Here is a 15,676-nt window from a genome sequence, read left to right on the forward strand (position 1 = left end):
TTTGATTGATAAATTTGATTTGACAAATGAACTCAGGACATGTGGGATAGCCTATAGGGAAATATTTATCTTCTTGGAAAATACCGGAATTATATGAAGAATATAAAATTGTTGTTTTTCTTCTTTCAGTCTATTTTTTCCCCCTATTATTTATTTAATTAGACTTTTTTCTTCCATCCAGTGGAGTGGCCCATCCTGATTCACACTCCACGTTAGAAGGTGGCGGTAGTGCGCACTCAGAGGTTGTTTGCCAACCGCCATAAAAAAAAAAGTAAGAAGAAGAAGAAGAAGAAACAACACTACCATAAGCTAGCAATAACGACGAGCTGCTAACCGATTTGTGAGACTTGACAAAAGACAATAGTGAAAAGTAACTCTGAGGGGGCGACACCGGTACCGCGGCCAGCGGGTCATGCAGCTCTCTAAAAGGTAATGAGCCGTAAAGCCTCGGGGTCTCGGCTCAGCGGCGCCCACAGACTGCAGCCACACTGGAATGACTGGCAGCCCAGGTTGGTGTTTCTACTCCGGGGGAAGCTGGTGACAATAACTCGGTGACTCTTTGGGCCTGCTGTGCTGCTGTGTTAAGTTGTGGCCACATAAGAGGGACATACATTTCGTCTCTTGGCCATAACAATAAATACTCACAATGATCTAAATGTCTTGTAAACCGTTATATTGCCGTAGCTTGTCATGCAGTAACCTCAAGACTGTTGAGTGTGGCGCTAACGTTAGCTCGTCTTGTCCAGAGAGCATTGATTAGCTACATGTTGCCAGTCTGCTGCTAACTCAATTAACGCCAATGGCTAATTGACAGCGAGCGGTACTAGACACCGTAATGGAGGATTAAATGAGTGTGTGTTGAATCAACTACAAGGTGATACAAATGCTTAATGACCTGTGTGAGTTTAGCTAGTTAGCATCACCACGATACTGCTCGCGCTGGCTAACGATAGCCGTTTAACGTTAGCCGGGAGAAGAAGACGCCATCCTATAAAAAACTTACGGATACATATATATATATATACGTTTATAAAATGTAAGACGGTGTTTGTTTTCTAACTTTTTGAGGTGATAATAAATGCCTGCTAAAGTCGACACAGCAGTCATTGAGCATTTGACTCCCGAGTTGGTATCACATGTGTTGACGTACCACGACATGTGTAACATCAGGACAGGTGTTGCAGTTGTTCCTTCTCACTGAGGCAACGTTAACCGCTCCAGGGCCCCAGTTTCTCAGCGGCCGAAGGCCCCAGATTCACTTTGCTGGTTTCTCTGGTAACATGCACCACTAATGCACGATTTGCATGGTTAGTGAGTCTAATGGCTCTGCATATGTCAAGTCTAGAGGACTCTGAGGACACATCTCTAATAATACTTTTTAATGTTTGAAGTTGACATTACGCATACAGTGCCGGAACAAATTTGAGGGCATCCAAAGTGTCTGGATGCAGGATGGGGGAGCTGGATAAAGCCTAAGTTGTGTCCTATGTTCCCCAGCTCAATATCCTCATAACATGACTCGTTATGATGACCTTTCAGAGGGTTTTATGTTTTCTAACTTCCTATGTTCTCCCCAAGTCAAATGTTCAATGTACGTTTCCCTGGGTCAATGTGATGGACTCACCTACAGCTTAGTCCACTGACATTACACTGCTTGAAACCTATGCCCCTTAAATTTGCAAACAAGAACAGATTTTCACCATTAAAACTCTATTTGAAATGTCCACCCCCCTTCATTCTTTTATAGTTTCCTGGCCCTTAGTGAGAACATATGACCTCTTTCATATCACTCTTGATACCATGTAGTACAGGTGTCTCAAACTGACCCAGTAAAGGGCGGCTGTGGCTGCAGGTTTTAATTCCAACAAAGCAAGAACACACCTGATCCAACAAATCAACTGTGTGAAGACAATTCATCTGATTGAATATGTAGAGTCACGTGTCTTCTTGCTTGGTTAGAATAATAAACCTGCCACAACAGACCTTTTCTCTGGATCGATTTTAGACACCTGGTGTAGTAGGACTGAGCGATATGATGAAATGTGTCGTATGACAATAGAAAAATGTCTATTGTTTCGTATATTGCTCTATTCTTTTCTCACCAGTTTTCACACCAGACGCACAGCACACACGCATGGGTACAACGTGACTCCGGGTCTCTGACATGCACAAACTGCAGTATTTCAGTAGACTTCATAAATTAGCGGCTAATTTGAACTGTGCCGAATATAATTTTTGTGCTTTGGATATTCCGTAATAACAAACATTGAATATTTACTCATAACATGAAAACACTTTTCACTGCCACACAAATCCATGTGCACAGCATTGCCTGTAACTGCCAGTATAGTATTTTTCAATGATAGAGGTCCAACTAGAATATTAATTCCTGCTTTTATACCACTGATTGTTACAGCCAGCATCTCAAATGTATATAATTACATTTTCTTTACAATCTGACTCCTTATTTCCGTCATCCTTCCTATCAGTTATAATAACTTTACTAACAAACTCGTTGAGAACTGAGGATGTGTCGTCTGCTTTCAGTTTCACTTCAGGGTCAAAGGAAGGAGGAACAAGAGTGATTAGACAGGTTTTGATCACATTTTCTGTTCAACCACATTATCTAAAACACTAGACAGAAATACATTTGAGCAATTATTGAAAGCCCAGATTATTATACAGTGGATAATTATGGGCATTTCAGGAGCCTTGTGCAAAAACATTGTGTAGGTAGTTGGGACTAAACTAGAAATTAGTGTCTGATTACTTGATTCTACAGTGTAGGAAATCTAAAGACATTTTTGGAAGGCGATTTTTGCCTCCACTGTCCTTTTTACGACATGAGTATATAAAACACATTATTTCTGTTATTAGTGCATTAATATGTAACAGCGCTGTTTGTGTTAGAGATGGAAATGGAAATTAAACCCAAAGCAGTTTCCGTCAAAAGCAACTGGACTTGGTTGTTTGTCTAGCAAGACATTTCACCTCTCAGTTCATTTACCCATCTGACCAGGCTGGGACTGGTCCAAAGGTCTGGTGTGGAGGTTCAGTTATTTCATCTCTAGTGAGGGTGTACTGGAACCCTTTGTGCTCCAAGTGCCAACGACCGTTGTTGGAGTGACAGTCGTTGGTTTTTGGTCTTTGTTAGGGCTCTATTGAGTCTTAACGCCAGTCGTTGGAGTCACAGGAGGCTTTTGTGAACAGTTGTTAGGGCGCACTCACACTGTCCATCCGTACCCTGCCCCGTGCCCCGTGCTTTAGGGTACTTGTCCCCCCCCTCCCTCTTCCCCCGCGGACCAGGCCCGTTTGTACTCGCACTGCCTGGGCCTCTGCGAATGCTTCTTGCCTGCCTATACGTCATCACGCCGTAACACGTCACACGCATTGATTGACGTCATCGCGATGCATCACTTTGTTTACAAATCATTCCACAGACCTCAGAGTTTTTGTGCGTCTTGTCCGACTGTTTTTGAACATTTTCATCTGACCAAATCTGCAGTCTAGATTGTTGAATCTCCTGGGAAAGGATGAAAGGGCAGCATTGTAAATTAGAGACCAGTGGTGTATCAGGGTACGGCCACACGATCGAAAACAACCTTTTTTTTTCTCCGTCGTTCTGAAAAAGTTTTCCGTCCACACGGACTCCGCTCAAGAAATATCTGCGTCCACATGAAACCAGTGAAACCGGCTAAAAATGCTCTAATACACATGCCAGGCCTGGATGTGGTGCTGTAACTGCCACAGAAATACACCAACAACAGAGAAGAAGAGAGAGCGAGCCGCTGCTGTGTATAATCATAATACAAACACCGGAGACTTTCTCGCCAAATCTGCGGACTTCCCAAATCCTCATCCATCCTAGAGAGAAATCTGTCGACTGTTTTCTGGTGTTATTGGAGCCCTTTGTGGTGTTATGGAGATGCTGATGCACGAATCCCTCTGTAGTTAGTGTCCTCAACGAGCAACGGGTGCTGCTGTAAGCCCCATCCCAAAGCACTCACAGGGAGGCACTGTCTCGCTACTTTTTGCGACCTTCTTGGCAACTTTATTTAAAAGAGCTACTAGCGACCAATTTAGCAACTTATTCAGACCATCAAGGAAAAAGGAGACATATATGGTCGGCCTAATTCATTCACATGCGGCCGCTCGACTACAGTTCCAGTCTTTCCCCTACCATTATATTACGGCACCCCCCGCCCGCCTTGTCAAGTTAATTTTATTTAATTGTGTTTTCTGAATAGCGTCAGATCACAACAGCAGTCATTTAAAGATCCCTTTTCCATAGAACAGCTCTATACCTTGTCCTTTTAGTAAACAAACTAAACAGCCTTATGTTATTGGTCTTATTTGCATGACAGCATGTAAATGATGTCTCTACATTGTTGCGTGTTTGCATTCTCAGAAAACTCGACAGTTGGAGATTCACTTGTTCAAAGATTGTTTGTTAAATTGTTTGTGAAGAGGCTCCACTCCTAACAGGGAAAACAAAACTGAAACTTAACAGAGATCCTTTATTATTTAGCTTGAGAAGATGATTCACTCCTACAAAAAACAGCCAAAACAGAATTAAACAAACTGAAATTCCTTCTTTATTTGTTGTGCTTGAAATTGAAAAGTTATTTTTGATTTAACTTTGGACTGCTTCTGTTGGGGAACGTTATTTGGACCTTTTGGACCTTTTGTTATTTAAAATACATTTTCTCATGTTGAGTGTAGCTCGTTGTGCAATACACTCATTTAAACTGAGTTTGCATTGTGGCTCTGATTATTGCTTGTATAATTGTGATCCTTCTTTCTGGTGATTTTTACATGCGTGAGTGTGTTATTGGGTTTGAAATGCACAGGGATACAGTGTTTGTTTAGTTTCAATGATACCCCAGCCACATATGAGATGACTATGTCCTCTCGTTTTGTTTTTCTTTCTCAACCACTTTGGTTTTCTTTCTGGAAGCAGCTGCCATTTTCACAAGCACGGCAGCTGGTGTAACCACAAGTTGTGAGGGAGCCTCTCAGGGTGCTTGCCTTCTTCCCCTTGAGCCTGTGAGCTGGTGGGTACGTTGCAGGGTTCTGATAACTCCAAGCTTGTGTTCAAGTGGATGGTGAGAGTCAAACAGTAGATATTGGTCTGTTTGACAGGGGCTTAACTCTAACAGGCCGGCAATCAGGCATCAGCTTTTGTTTGCAGAAACTGAAAATATGGTTGCCATTTTTATTACCTTATATTTAGAGTCATTAAGATACTTTTTTTCAGTTCAGGCTGGTCTGGTACTTTGTGAGTTAAATCAAGTTTTGTTTGCAGTGTTGGCGGGTTAGTCAATTTTTTTCACCTGACAGTCAAACAACTTCACTTGCCATTACCTGTGTCTGCGTGTCATGTGCGGTTGTCTTCTTCCGGCAGCAATATTTAAATATCACTATTGTAACAAATATTTAAAATGGGTTATAGATTCCTATACCTATTTTTAATATGTTTAAAAGTGGTTGCTGCTGATGGCAAGCAAAGGCCAATAATTGGTGGCCAATTTCTTGAAATTGTTGCTAATGGCCACCCTGCAACACCTTACTGTCGAGCCCAGACCTGCAGCCGGTTGTGGTCAGTAAAGTACACTTTCAGTTGACTACAGGCAGAACACTGTAACATCCGTGCAATTTATTGCAGTTACAATTCTCGAATAAGAAAGCTTCATATTCCACAACACGTTTCATTGCTTTATTTGCTTGGTCAAACATCAGGAGCATTTAGTCTCATATTGCCATTCTGTGGAGTAACTATTTTATTGATTTTTGAATCAAAAATAGATTCTGAATTTAATCATGGATAATCAGATATTGCCATTGAATAGTGAGCTTCTCAAAGATTTCAACCCCTTTTATTTGTGGAGTAAAATATTCTCCATAAAATGATGACCTAAAAGACGAATCCAACGTGAAAACATGCAGTTACTTTAATTATAGGGTTCATGTTTTTCATGTATGCGTCTCCATGTTTTTTTAGAGTTGACAGTGTGTCATCCAGCCAGGACGGAGTGAAGTCCACAGAGCTTGGTTCAGCAGCGTTGTACGACGTGTTGCCCTCTAGCTGCCCCGACCAGCCAGCGGCGCCCAGCGATGCCTACGCTGCAGATACACACCAGGAAGAGGGTGAGGCCCCACAGCTAAATGTCTTACCAAACCAGGTCTCCTCTCGTTTTACTAGGAGCACTGGTGCTTTCTACTGCAAATTTAAGGAGCACAGACTCACAATTAAGGCACACCGCTTAAGTCGACATGCAATGCAAGACATTTATTTATTTTTACATCGTTACCGTATTACTGATGCTTTGGAAATAAATTGACAATTTATTTATAGAAATAATGTGTAGCTGAAGTTTGTAATGTAGTCTTTTGTAACTTCAATTAACATTTCAATCATGCATGAAACAAAAGTTTCTTCTGTTTGATCTTGGTTGTCCATGTAATAAATTGTTTTAATCGATGTGGTTTGTGCCCCTTAGATGGATATGAAGCTGGCCAGGGTGTCTGTGATACTACCTTTGGTTGGAAGTCGGTGGGGCAAGAGTTGAGGCCCAATGACGTGACAACGGATTTGACTCCTTTTCAGCATGGAAACCGTGCTTTAGCTTCAAAGGACATGAGGAAATCGCAGGGTAAGCTGTCAGACAAACGTTCAGTGCTCTCAGACAGAGGTTCAGTGTTCTAAGGTGAGACTTGGTGGCAACAGCAATGGCTGCAGATGGCAAAAGATATGTTTGTAGGATTTAGTTGTAAAAGATTGATCTACTCTCAACATATCTTATTTACTGACAAACTACAGTCACTTGTTTTGTCATTTTAACTGTTTGGGCTGCAGCTTTCTGTCAAGGTCAAAAACAAGTGTGTGACAGTCTGACATAATGGACTGAATACAATCTGACACCTGGAGTAACAGTGCAAACACTACAAGTCCATGTCATGGAGACAGATTTTGTTTTTAATGCTGGGCTCTCTCCATTCGTCAACCTAGGCAGCGAACGCACCACTGTTGGCAGTGCATGATTTTTAAAAATCAAATACATCATTCATAATCGCACTAGTATATATTGATGCAATATCAACTGTGGTTAATTTGAGGTTGGTTATTAGTTCGTTACTACATTTTTCTAATGTCAAGCTATATGGGACGCCGAATATTAAAGACGATTATCAATTTGAACCTGCATGTGACGGCTCAGAGAATTGGTGAGAGTGTCAGTGTGTGGTCACTGACATGCTGTGTCATTGTTGCAGACAGAGGGATGGCTCACTCCGAGGAGTCTCGCCTGGCCAACCTCCTGCGCAGAGTCTCCAGGGAGGATGATCGCGACCGGAGGCTGGCCACCCTGAAACAGCTGAAGGAATTCATCAGCCACGGCGAGAGCAAAGTGGTCAGTGTTCAGAGCTGGTTAGCTAAAACAAGGTAGTTTAATATAGTTGAGGCAGCCGGTCAGTCACTGGCAGAAAGTCTGCTCCTGCTAGTGGGCGGTGGTAGGTTTTGGCTCCACTTGGTAACAAACCTACTCAGTTAACAGCTAAACAGTACACTAAGATATGTTTCTGAAAACATTTAGACAATACAGAAGTATTACCGTCAAAATGTATGGTAACAGTTTCTGTAAATATGACAAACGTATTTTTGTTAAAAAATGACCAACTTTTACCTTCAGTCAGACTCAGAAAACGTTTAAATGATTAATGTAAAATCAGATTTATTTTGAATGCTGTCGGAGGTTTGCAAAACTTGACCCCAATATCCATTGTTTTGCATGAGCCTTCATTTCCTTAATGGTGGGGGCGAGTGCAAATATAGCATAGTCACAATAGAAATGCACCAAAATGAAACATGACATTTGAATTTTCCTTTTAAGGATCATTATTCTGCTGCAATGTCCTGAAATTGGGGCAGTGTATAAAATGTTCATCCAGTATGGATATGAACACGTTCTTAAAATCTTAAATGACTGAAAGTCGACCTCCATAGTTGTTTCATTTCAAAAGGAATATGTTGAAACGGAATGAAAGAACTGACCAAACATGTCACTGTCCGGATGATTTGTCTTTTCTCTGGCGCAGACCCTGGTCAAACAGTTGGACACCATCCTCAGTACCTTGAATGACATTCTGAATGAAAGGTAAGAGGAAGCTGCCTGCTCGAGGTTTATTGAGCTCAGGACTTGTGCTACATTCTGGACTTAATAAACCGATTTTTAAAAATGAGAAGAAGATGATTTTGTGGTATGGATAATTATGTTGCGGTTTTGTTAAAGCTCGTTCTGAGGAGTGTCTGTTTTGAAAAAATATATTTAATTGAACCGCTGTCCTGATCATGACTTGTCTGACATCAGACATGTAATCACCACCATCAACAATCTAATGAAATAGATAAATGCTCGAACAACAGGCTCACAGGAGTGCCACCGGTGCTCTTGCAAAGGGTAAAAGGTGGGTTTGAAAAAGATTATAAAGAAACTTTTTCAAAACCACCTGGGTGCCTGCACTTATTTCTGTCAGGTTAATGCTCTGTTGTAGAGGCAAGACAAAATGGTCGGGATGCTAGAATCTGTTACATGACCTGATTCCAACCTTTAATGCAACCCCTGTCAATGCAACAATTATAACTCTAGGCTAGTCCCATATGCCATGCGGTCTCTAACATGTAGTCTCCTTGCCACCGTTGTCCACGTGTGCAGCAGCAAGCTGCTGTGGGAGCTACGTCAGGAAGCGGCAGCCTGTCTGGGTCTCCTCTGCACGGTACTCAGCTACGAGGCTGAGCGCATCTTCAAGTGGCTCTTCCTCAAGCTCACGTCGAGCGGTCGTGACGAGGTGAAGCTGTTGTACCTGGTGGCGGCACAGCGCGCTTTGGAGGCTGCTGGAGAGAGGAAGGCCTTCTCTCACGTCATGCAGGTAACCACACACACATGCTTCATTGGATTTGGGGCCTGGTAGGTGAGTTCTCTGGAATGAGTGTTTTGTGTGTTTCAGCTGGTGATGAGCAACCTGCAGTCCATTCTGGAGAACGTGGACACACCGGAGCTGCTTTGTCACAGTGTAAAGTGTATTCTTCAGGTGGCTCGCTGCTACCCGCACGTCTTCAGCACCAACTTCAGGGTGAGCTTTTCAGCAATAATTGGTTTTGTCGCGTATGTTTGAGGCACACAGGATCAACAAAGGTGTTTCCTTTTTTTCCACAGGACACAGTGGACATCTTAGTGGGCTGGCACATTGACCACACACAGAAGCAGTCACTCACTCAGCAAGTTTCAGGTTGGATTTCTTATTGGATAGTTGTCCGGTGTTCAGATTGCAAACTTTACTGCTGGTAAAACCTGTTTTCTATATCTGTCTGCCTGTGGCCTTATTCATTGATTCAATTACATACAACAATTGCATTTAATGAAGTGTCTACACAGAGGGGTTTCAGCTGTGTTTTTTAGTCTTTTTCTCTTTTTTTTTTCTCATCGGACGCTTCAGATATGCTTCTTTATTAATAAACAAAGCTGTCTATGACTATTCCTAAACACATCCTGCTGCTGCTCTGCTGACATGTTGTCTTGTAACAGATGCACGGCGCCTGTGTAGACGAGGTGTAAAATCAGACTGGCAATCCTGTGCTTTGTTTTTTTTTAAATCTGACGTTCTGTTCTCCTTGTCTCTTGTTTAGCCTGGTTACAGAGTCTGGAGCAGTTCTGGGTGGCAGACTTGACCTTCTCCACCACCCTGCTGGGGCAGTTCTTGGAGGATATGGAGGCATATGCAGAGGTGAAGTTAGTAGAGAGTCTTAAAGCAGGCCAATGCCTCAATAAGCTTCTCTACAGCCATGCTCTAGTGCCGGTTAGGCTCATCGAGTACCTTAAAGGAGTGTTTAGTATGTTATTTACAGGCCAGAACAAATTTTATATTCAGAACTTTGAGTTGAGAAGAAGCATTGAAATATGTTTTTGTTATCGTCAGTGTAAATACTTGGAAGATCTTCAAGAAATCTTGTTAAATCTATACTCTGATGAAATACTGCCACAAGAACTGATGAGGGATTTTGTCAAAGACTTGACTGAGTCTATGCTCCCTTCAGGATCTGAATCACGTGATGTCGGGCGAGGTGCTGGATGAAGACATCCCTCCTCCGTCAGTGTCACTGCCCAAACTGGCAGCTCTGCTGAGGGTTTTCAGTACGGTGGTCCGCAGCATCGGAGAGCGATTCAGCCCCTTCAGAGGACCACCCATCACTGAGGCCTACATCACTGATGTAAGAGCTACACTAGGGCAACCTGAGCAGTAACAATTATCTGAGATACACTGAAATATATTAAGGCAACACCTTTATGAAAATGAGGAAAGCGGTATGGAAATATGTCATATGTAGAGATGAGGAGGGAAAACATGTTTGTCCATGAAGAATTTAAGGATTAAGGATTAAAGCTGAGAGATCCCTTTCTGGTGTTACTATGACATAAGACACAAAATGATTCTTTTGTAAAACATAGACTACTGTATTATATTTATGAACTTCAGCTGAACTTGGAATGTGTCAAAGTTGGACCTTGTTAATACCAAATTCCTGCTTTGTGTTACGATAACTCTTCAGCTGCTCAGCAAAGGACACTTTTCCAGGAATGGCACTCAAAAGACTTTGGAAGATAACCATAAATGTTTTATTAAGAAAGATAATATTGGCCAATAAGTGAGAAAATTATATTAATCGATAATCAGCCCATATTGGGCCATCATTACTCCGAAGCAATGACTTTTCTATCGGTTAACATAGCTATATAGATGTAATTAGGCTTATGGTGATGTCTTCCTAAACCTACTGAAATTAATTCACTTTTTTATTTTATTTTGCAAGACTGCTTTTGTTTATTTCTAACATTTGCTGTACCAAAATTATCCAGTGTTAAACAATGATTACATGAGAGGCACAGGGCCTTAGTTATTTACATGTCAATCAGTGGCTGTAAATTCCAAAACAGAGCCTTTATGGTATCTCATTATTTTTTTCACCTCTCCGTTCTGCGTTTCCTCAGGTTCTGAACCGTGTTCTGGCCTGTGTGACCACGGCGAAGCAGGTTCAATTCTCTGAGCCAGTTCTCACAGCAGGGAACGAGTGCGTGGGTGTGTTGCTGGCCAGTGTGGAGCCCTATGGACAGCTGATGGAGGCCGTCCTAGTATATGGGCTGGACCAGCTGGACTGCTGCAGGGCTTGTGGCCCGGACTACAATCTGGCAGTGCTCAGCCTCGTCACACTGGTACTGCTACTTTTGGAGTTTGTTCACACCTGCACTTTCTTTCACTTTGAACTAAACCACAGTGTTTATCTTTGTCGTCTGGCACTGGAGCAGCTCAAACAAATCTTACACTTTTGTCCAGCATTAAGCAACATGGACAAACCTTTATCCTTATCTTGATCTTGTTTTGATTAGAATTATGTACCTATAAAAAAAAAAAATTCTGGGGCTGTTTGCTTTTCTTTTCTACAAAACTGTAGCAGAGTTTTGTTAGATTCAAAGTAAAACTTGATTTTACAAGATTGTCAAGCAGAACTCCTCCCTCCCTGAGAATCCAATGGCGAAGACTTAAAATTTACCTTTAAAAAAGAGGCATTTTAGACAGAGGAACAGTAGAGCTTTACTCCTCTGTTAGACTTTTAGCTCTAACGTTTTCTTGAAGTCATTTTTTCTCTTTGTTTGCTTTCAGATTGTGGACCAGATCAACACAAAGCTGCCTGCATCTTTCGTTGAGAAATTGTTGGCGCCTGACTCCCAGCTGCTGAAGCTGCGCTTCCATCGAGACAAAGAGGTGTGTGTTGCTTTATCCAAAAACAGTGTGAGAGTGCAACAAGGTGAGCTATGGATCAGTTTGCTGGAATGTAAGCTTTGGTTCATGTTTTCAAGTTTGCAAATACACTACATGGCTAAAAGTATGTGGGTGTGCAAGCAGTCCAGCCATATGTCATAGTTGAAGATAGTTGGAATCTGAGGAGCATAACAATTCTCCAAATCTATGCTTCATTTTTAATTAAAACAAAAAATAAATAAATAAGAAATTGTGATTTCTTGTGACTTGGTGTACACCACCTGTTGTTCACAAGCCCCATGATCCCTCCCTCCGCTCCTCCCGACATCTCTGTCCGTCTGTACCACCTGATAGTTGTTTGCATCCGGATTATGTCCATGTGGCCATGTCGAAACAGGAAAATGCCAAATACAAATTTCTGCCACAAAGCTGGATGTTGTCTAAATATCATTGTGTGGTGTAGATTACGATTTCCCTGCAGTGGGACAAAGGGGTCCTAACCAGGATAAAATATACACACCAAAACGAGAAGGATAATAACTTTGGTCAGGTTTTGGATTAAATGAAAAATAAAACAATGTAATGTCCTCAAACGTTTGCTAAACCATGGTGTTTATATATGTTTGTGTGTGTCCTTTTCAGGTAATATCGGCTGTTCATGGTGTGTACCATGCGCTGCTAAGCCTGAAGAACATTCCAACACTGGAGGCAGCTTATAAAATGGTATTGGGTGAGATGGCATGTGCTCTGTGCAGCCTGACACTAACACTGGAAGCCAGTGGTAAGGACCAGGCTCCTGGCGCTCCCTGCTCCAGCATCCAGCACCCTGCATTTGCCTCCCTCACCCTGCCCCTGGAGAAGGCCGAGTTCACCCTCATCTTCGACCTAAGCACCCTCACCACCATCGGCAACACCAAGAACTCTCTCATTGGGGTAAGCCACTGGGCTTTTTCATCGCTAAATAGAACTCAGTTATACTTTATTTATTAGATTTAATTACCAGCAAGCTCTATGGCTGTGCCAGCTACAATGTATGTGGCCGACAGAGAAAGGTCAAACAGAATTTAACTTTCATCAAGAAAGCATCACTCACTCGCCGTGTAAGTCTGAGTAAGATATCATCTTTAATGATTTTGATTTCCACCTTATTTCTCTGTACCCCCCCCCCCCCCCCAAAAAAAAAAAAGAAAAAACAAACACATTGAAGCTTGCCATTGATAACTGCAAACAGCACTCTTAACAAGCTGTTTATGTATCTGCCATAATACCAGATGTTATGTGCCTGTTAGCCCTACAGACTGGACAACACTACTATCCTCACTACTTTAATAATGGGGTACATTGTCATGTTCTTGGCCTGGTAAAAATCCTTAGCTGTGAAGCAACATCAGGAGGTGATGAACTGATGTTTTTTCTGGTTATGTGTGTTCATGTGGAAATGTGCTTCATCTGTTCTAGATGTGGGCATTGTCTCCTACGGTCTTCGCTCTCCTCAGTAACAATCTGACACTGGTCCACTCTGAGTTGGCAGTCTACTACCCTGCCGTCCAGTACGCTGTACTCTACACCCTGTACTCCCACTGCACCAGGTAATACACCTGTACATTGAGCAACAGTCCTGCTGTCTTCTGAATTTGACACGCCTATGAGACAAAGTTAGTCATTTTTCATTCAAAACATTGTAGGAAAGTATAGCTAGAAGAAGCTATTGGTGTAAAAGTCCTCAGACCCTGGTGGCATTTCTTTGTTTTTGTGTAATAACAGTTTTCATTTCAAATTGATTTGATGTATATTTTGCCACCCCTCTACACAGACATGTCCTTTAATTTTCTACAACATTAAGGCGCCTTTTGATTTTTTCAAGTTTAAATAAATACAAATCAGGGAGAAAGAAAATTGCTTTGCATTGTTTTTGATGTTATTACAAGTTCTGTGTGCCTGCTAAAGTACAAAACTTACACCTGAGCGGAGGTGCAATATTTCTGCAGGGACATTGGTATTAAAGAGAGAGACGTCTTGTGCTGCTGCTGTTATAAATGTATTACCTCAACATCTTCCATATTGAAAGAGTAACAGAAATGTTACGGTTCTGAACTTGTAAGATTATCATTGTGACTTTAACATAAAAGTGACCAGAGTAGTTATTCAGAAAATGCTGTAAGCTTCACGTGTAAAATCAGTGCAGTGTTCAAATGAATCGTTCCTCATAGTGCTGTTTAATCTCCATGTTGGCTGTTAATGAGTCAGCCCTTGCATCCATCCAGCCATACCGTAATGACTTGATGACGAGCTGTAATATGTTGTAATGTGACAGCGAGGCCGTTTGTGGTGGTTTTAGAAACATGTTCCTCTAGCATATTTTAATATGCATTCCATAAGGAAATCATCAAGAAACCAGATTATGTCAGGCTTTAATGGGTCACTTTCAAAGTCAGGATTTAAGTAAATACACTGAATGATTTTGACATGTTGAAGCTGCTCTGTGGTCTCTCTTCTTAACTGGCCTTGTCTCTTCTGTTGGTTTGTCCAGACACGATCATTTCATATCATCCAGCCTGTCGTCTTCTCCCTCCCTGTTTGATGGCGCCGTCATCAGCACCGTGACCACAGCGACAAAGAAACATTTCAGCACACTGCTCAGTCTTCTGGGAGGTCTGCTGGCGAAGGAGCACCTCTACCCCGAGGCCAGGTTCTTCATCATGCCAATTTACACAACAACTGGCATAACTGCCACCACATCTCAACAATGAACTTAGAATTACAAACAGGACATGCCTTTAACAGTTAAATGATCAGTTCTTGCATAGTTTCATCAAGGCACAACAACAAAATAATCTAGGTTGAGTGAAAGATTGATAAAGGAATGTATGAGAGAATGTCTCAAGCACTAGCAGTTTTGAGGATGTATTCATTTGGGCCAAGACACAAAGTCAGCCAGCCATCAAGCTCACAAAAAGCAAAGTGAAAACTACAATTTCAACATTTCTGGATACAATTTCTCTGATACCTTTGTGTTGGTTTGTCAGGAGGCTGCTGCTGACCTGGGCTCAGGAAATCTCTGTGCTGATGAAAAAGTCTGACACCTACAGCCCTCTCTTCTCCCTGCCCTCCTTCAACAAGTTCTGCAGGGGCCTGCTGGCTAACGGTGAGCCCAATATGTCCGACATTTCCATTTTAGAATTGTTGACCTTGTGCTGACAGACTATGCAATTGTTATTTTGCTGCTATTTAAAGTTTTTCCTCTTTGTGTTCTCTGGATAGGTCTGAATGAAGATCAAAGTATCTGCCTTCAGACGTGCCACAGTTTACAGGTCCTCTCTTCATCTCTGTCCACTGAGCTGCTGCAGAGGTGAACATCAAACTTATACGTACACACAAGCTGCTTTCAGGCAGTGTTTAATACTTACTGCTCTGTACTGTCCATTAGGTGTGTGGATGTGTCCAGAGTCCAGCTGGTCCACTCAGCAGTTAGGGTGAGGCAGGCCTACGGCAAGCTGCTCAGGACAATCCCTCTTGATGTTGCTTTAAGGCAAGTTATTGTACCAGTAAAGGTATAAAGTTTAACACAATACCTACTGTATATCAATGAAGTTGTTTAAACAGTTGGGTTTAGTCCTTAGTTAATAAACTGTTTAATTAATTAATTTTTTTATTGTCCACAGTAACCACAGTCACCCAGAGATGAGGGAGATCTCACTGGCCATCCGACACCACATGAGCCGAGCACCAAGCAGCACCTTCCACCCCCAGGATTTCAGCGACCTCATCAGCTTCATCTTATATGGAGTCCTGCACCGTGGAGGGTACGTGTCACAGTGTCAGCCATCAACGTCTTTATTGCTTCTTTTCTCTTACAGTTGCAGGG

At 42.1% G+C, this 15,676-nt stretch overlaps 1 protein-coding gene across 1 annotated transcript in view; it reads left to right on the forward strand.

Annotated features, from left to right (window-relative positions):
* Positions 1 to 307: 307 nt before the first annotated feature.
* The window catches only part of smg1 (SMG1 nonsense mediated mRNA decay associated PI3K related kinase), a 42,043-nt gene continuing 26,674 nt past the window's right edge, over positions 308 to 15,676 (forward strand). Inside the window, exons 1-19 of the mRNA XM_083930978.1 lie at positions 308 to 509; positions 6,002 to 6,147; positions 6,501 to 6,653; positions 7,273 to 7,409; positions 8,095 to 8,153; positions 8,712 to 8,925; positions 9,004 to 9,129; positions 9,213 to 9,285; positions 9,683 to 9,780; positions 10,091 to 10,264; positions 11,043 to 11,264; positions 11,713 to 11,814; positions 12,454 to 12,744; positions 13,270 to 13,400; positions 14,342 to 14,500; positions 14,838 to 14,956; positions 15,073 to 15,160; positions 15,239 to 15,340; positions 15,474 to 15,614. Coding sequence (XP_083787104.1) covers positions 433 to 509; positions 6,002 to 6,147; positions 6,501 to 6,653; positions 7,273 to 7,409; positions 8,095 to 8,153; positions 8,712 to 8,925; positions 9,004 to 9,129; positions 9,213 to 9,285; positions 9,683 to 9,780; positions 10,091 to 10,264; positions 11,043 to 11,264; positions 11,713 to 11,814; positions 12,454 to 12,744; positions 13,270 to 13,400; positions 14,342 to 14,500; positions 14,838 to 14,956; positions 15,073 to 15,160; positions 15,239 to 15,340; positions 15,474 to 15,614 — 2,612 coding nt within the window. The 5' untranslated portion in view covers positions 308 to 432. The remainder of the gene's footprint in view (positions 510 to 6,001; positions 6,148 to 6,500; positions 6,654 to 7,272; positions 7,410 to 8,094; positions 8,154 to 8,711; positions 8,926 to 9,003; positions 9,130 to 9,212; positions 9,286 to 9,682; positions 9,781 to 10,090; positions 10,265 to 11,042; positions 11,265 to 11,712; positions 11,815 to 12,453; positions 12,745 to 13,269; positions 13,401 to 14,341; positions 14,501 to 14,837; positions 14,957 to 15,072; positions 15,161 to 15,238; positions 15,341 to 15,473; positions 15,615 to 15,676) is intronic.

Source organism: Echiichthys vipera (assembly GCF_963691815.1).
Source record: "Echiichthys vipera genome assembly, chromosome: 17".
Taxonomy (NCBI): domain Eukaryota; kingdom Metazoa; phylum Chordata; class Actinopteri; order Perciformes; family Trachinidae; genus Echiichthys; species Echiichthys vipera.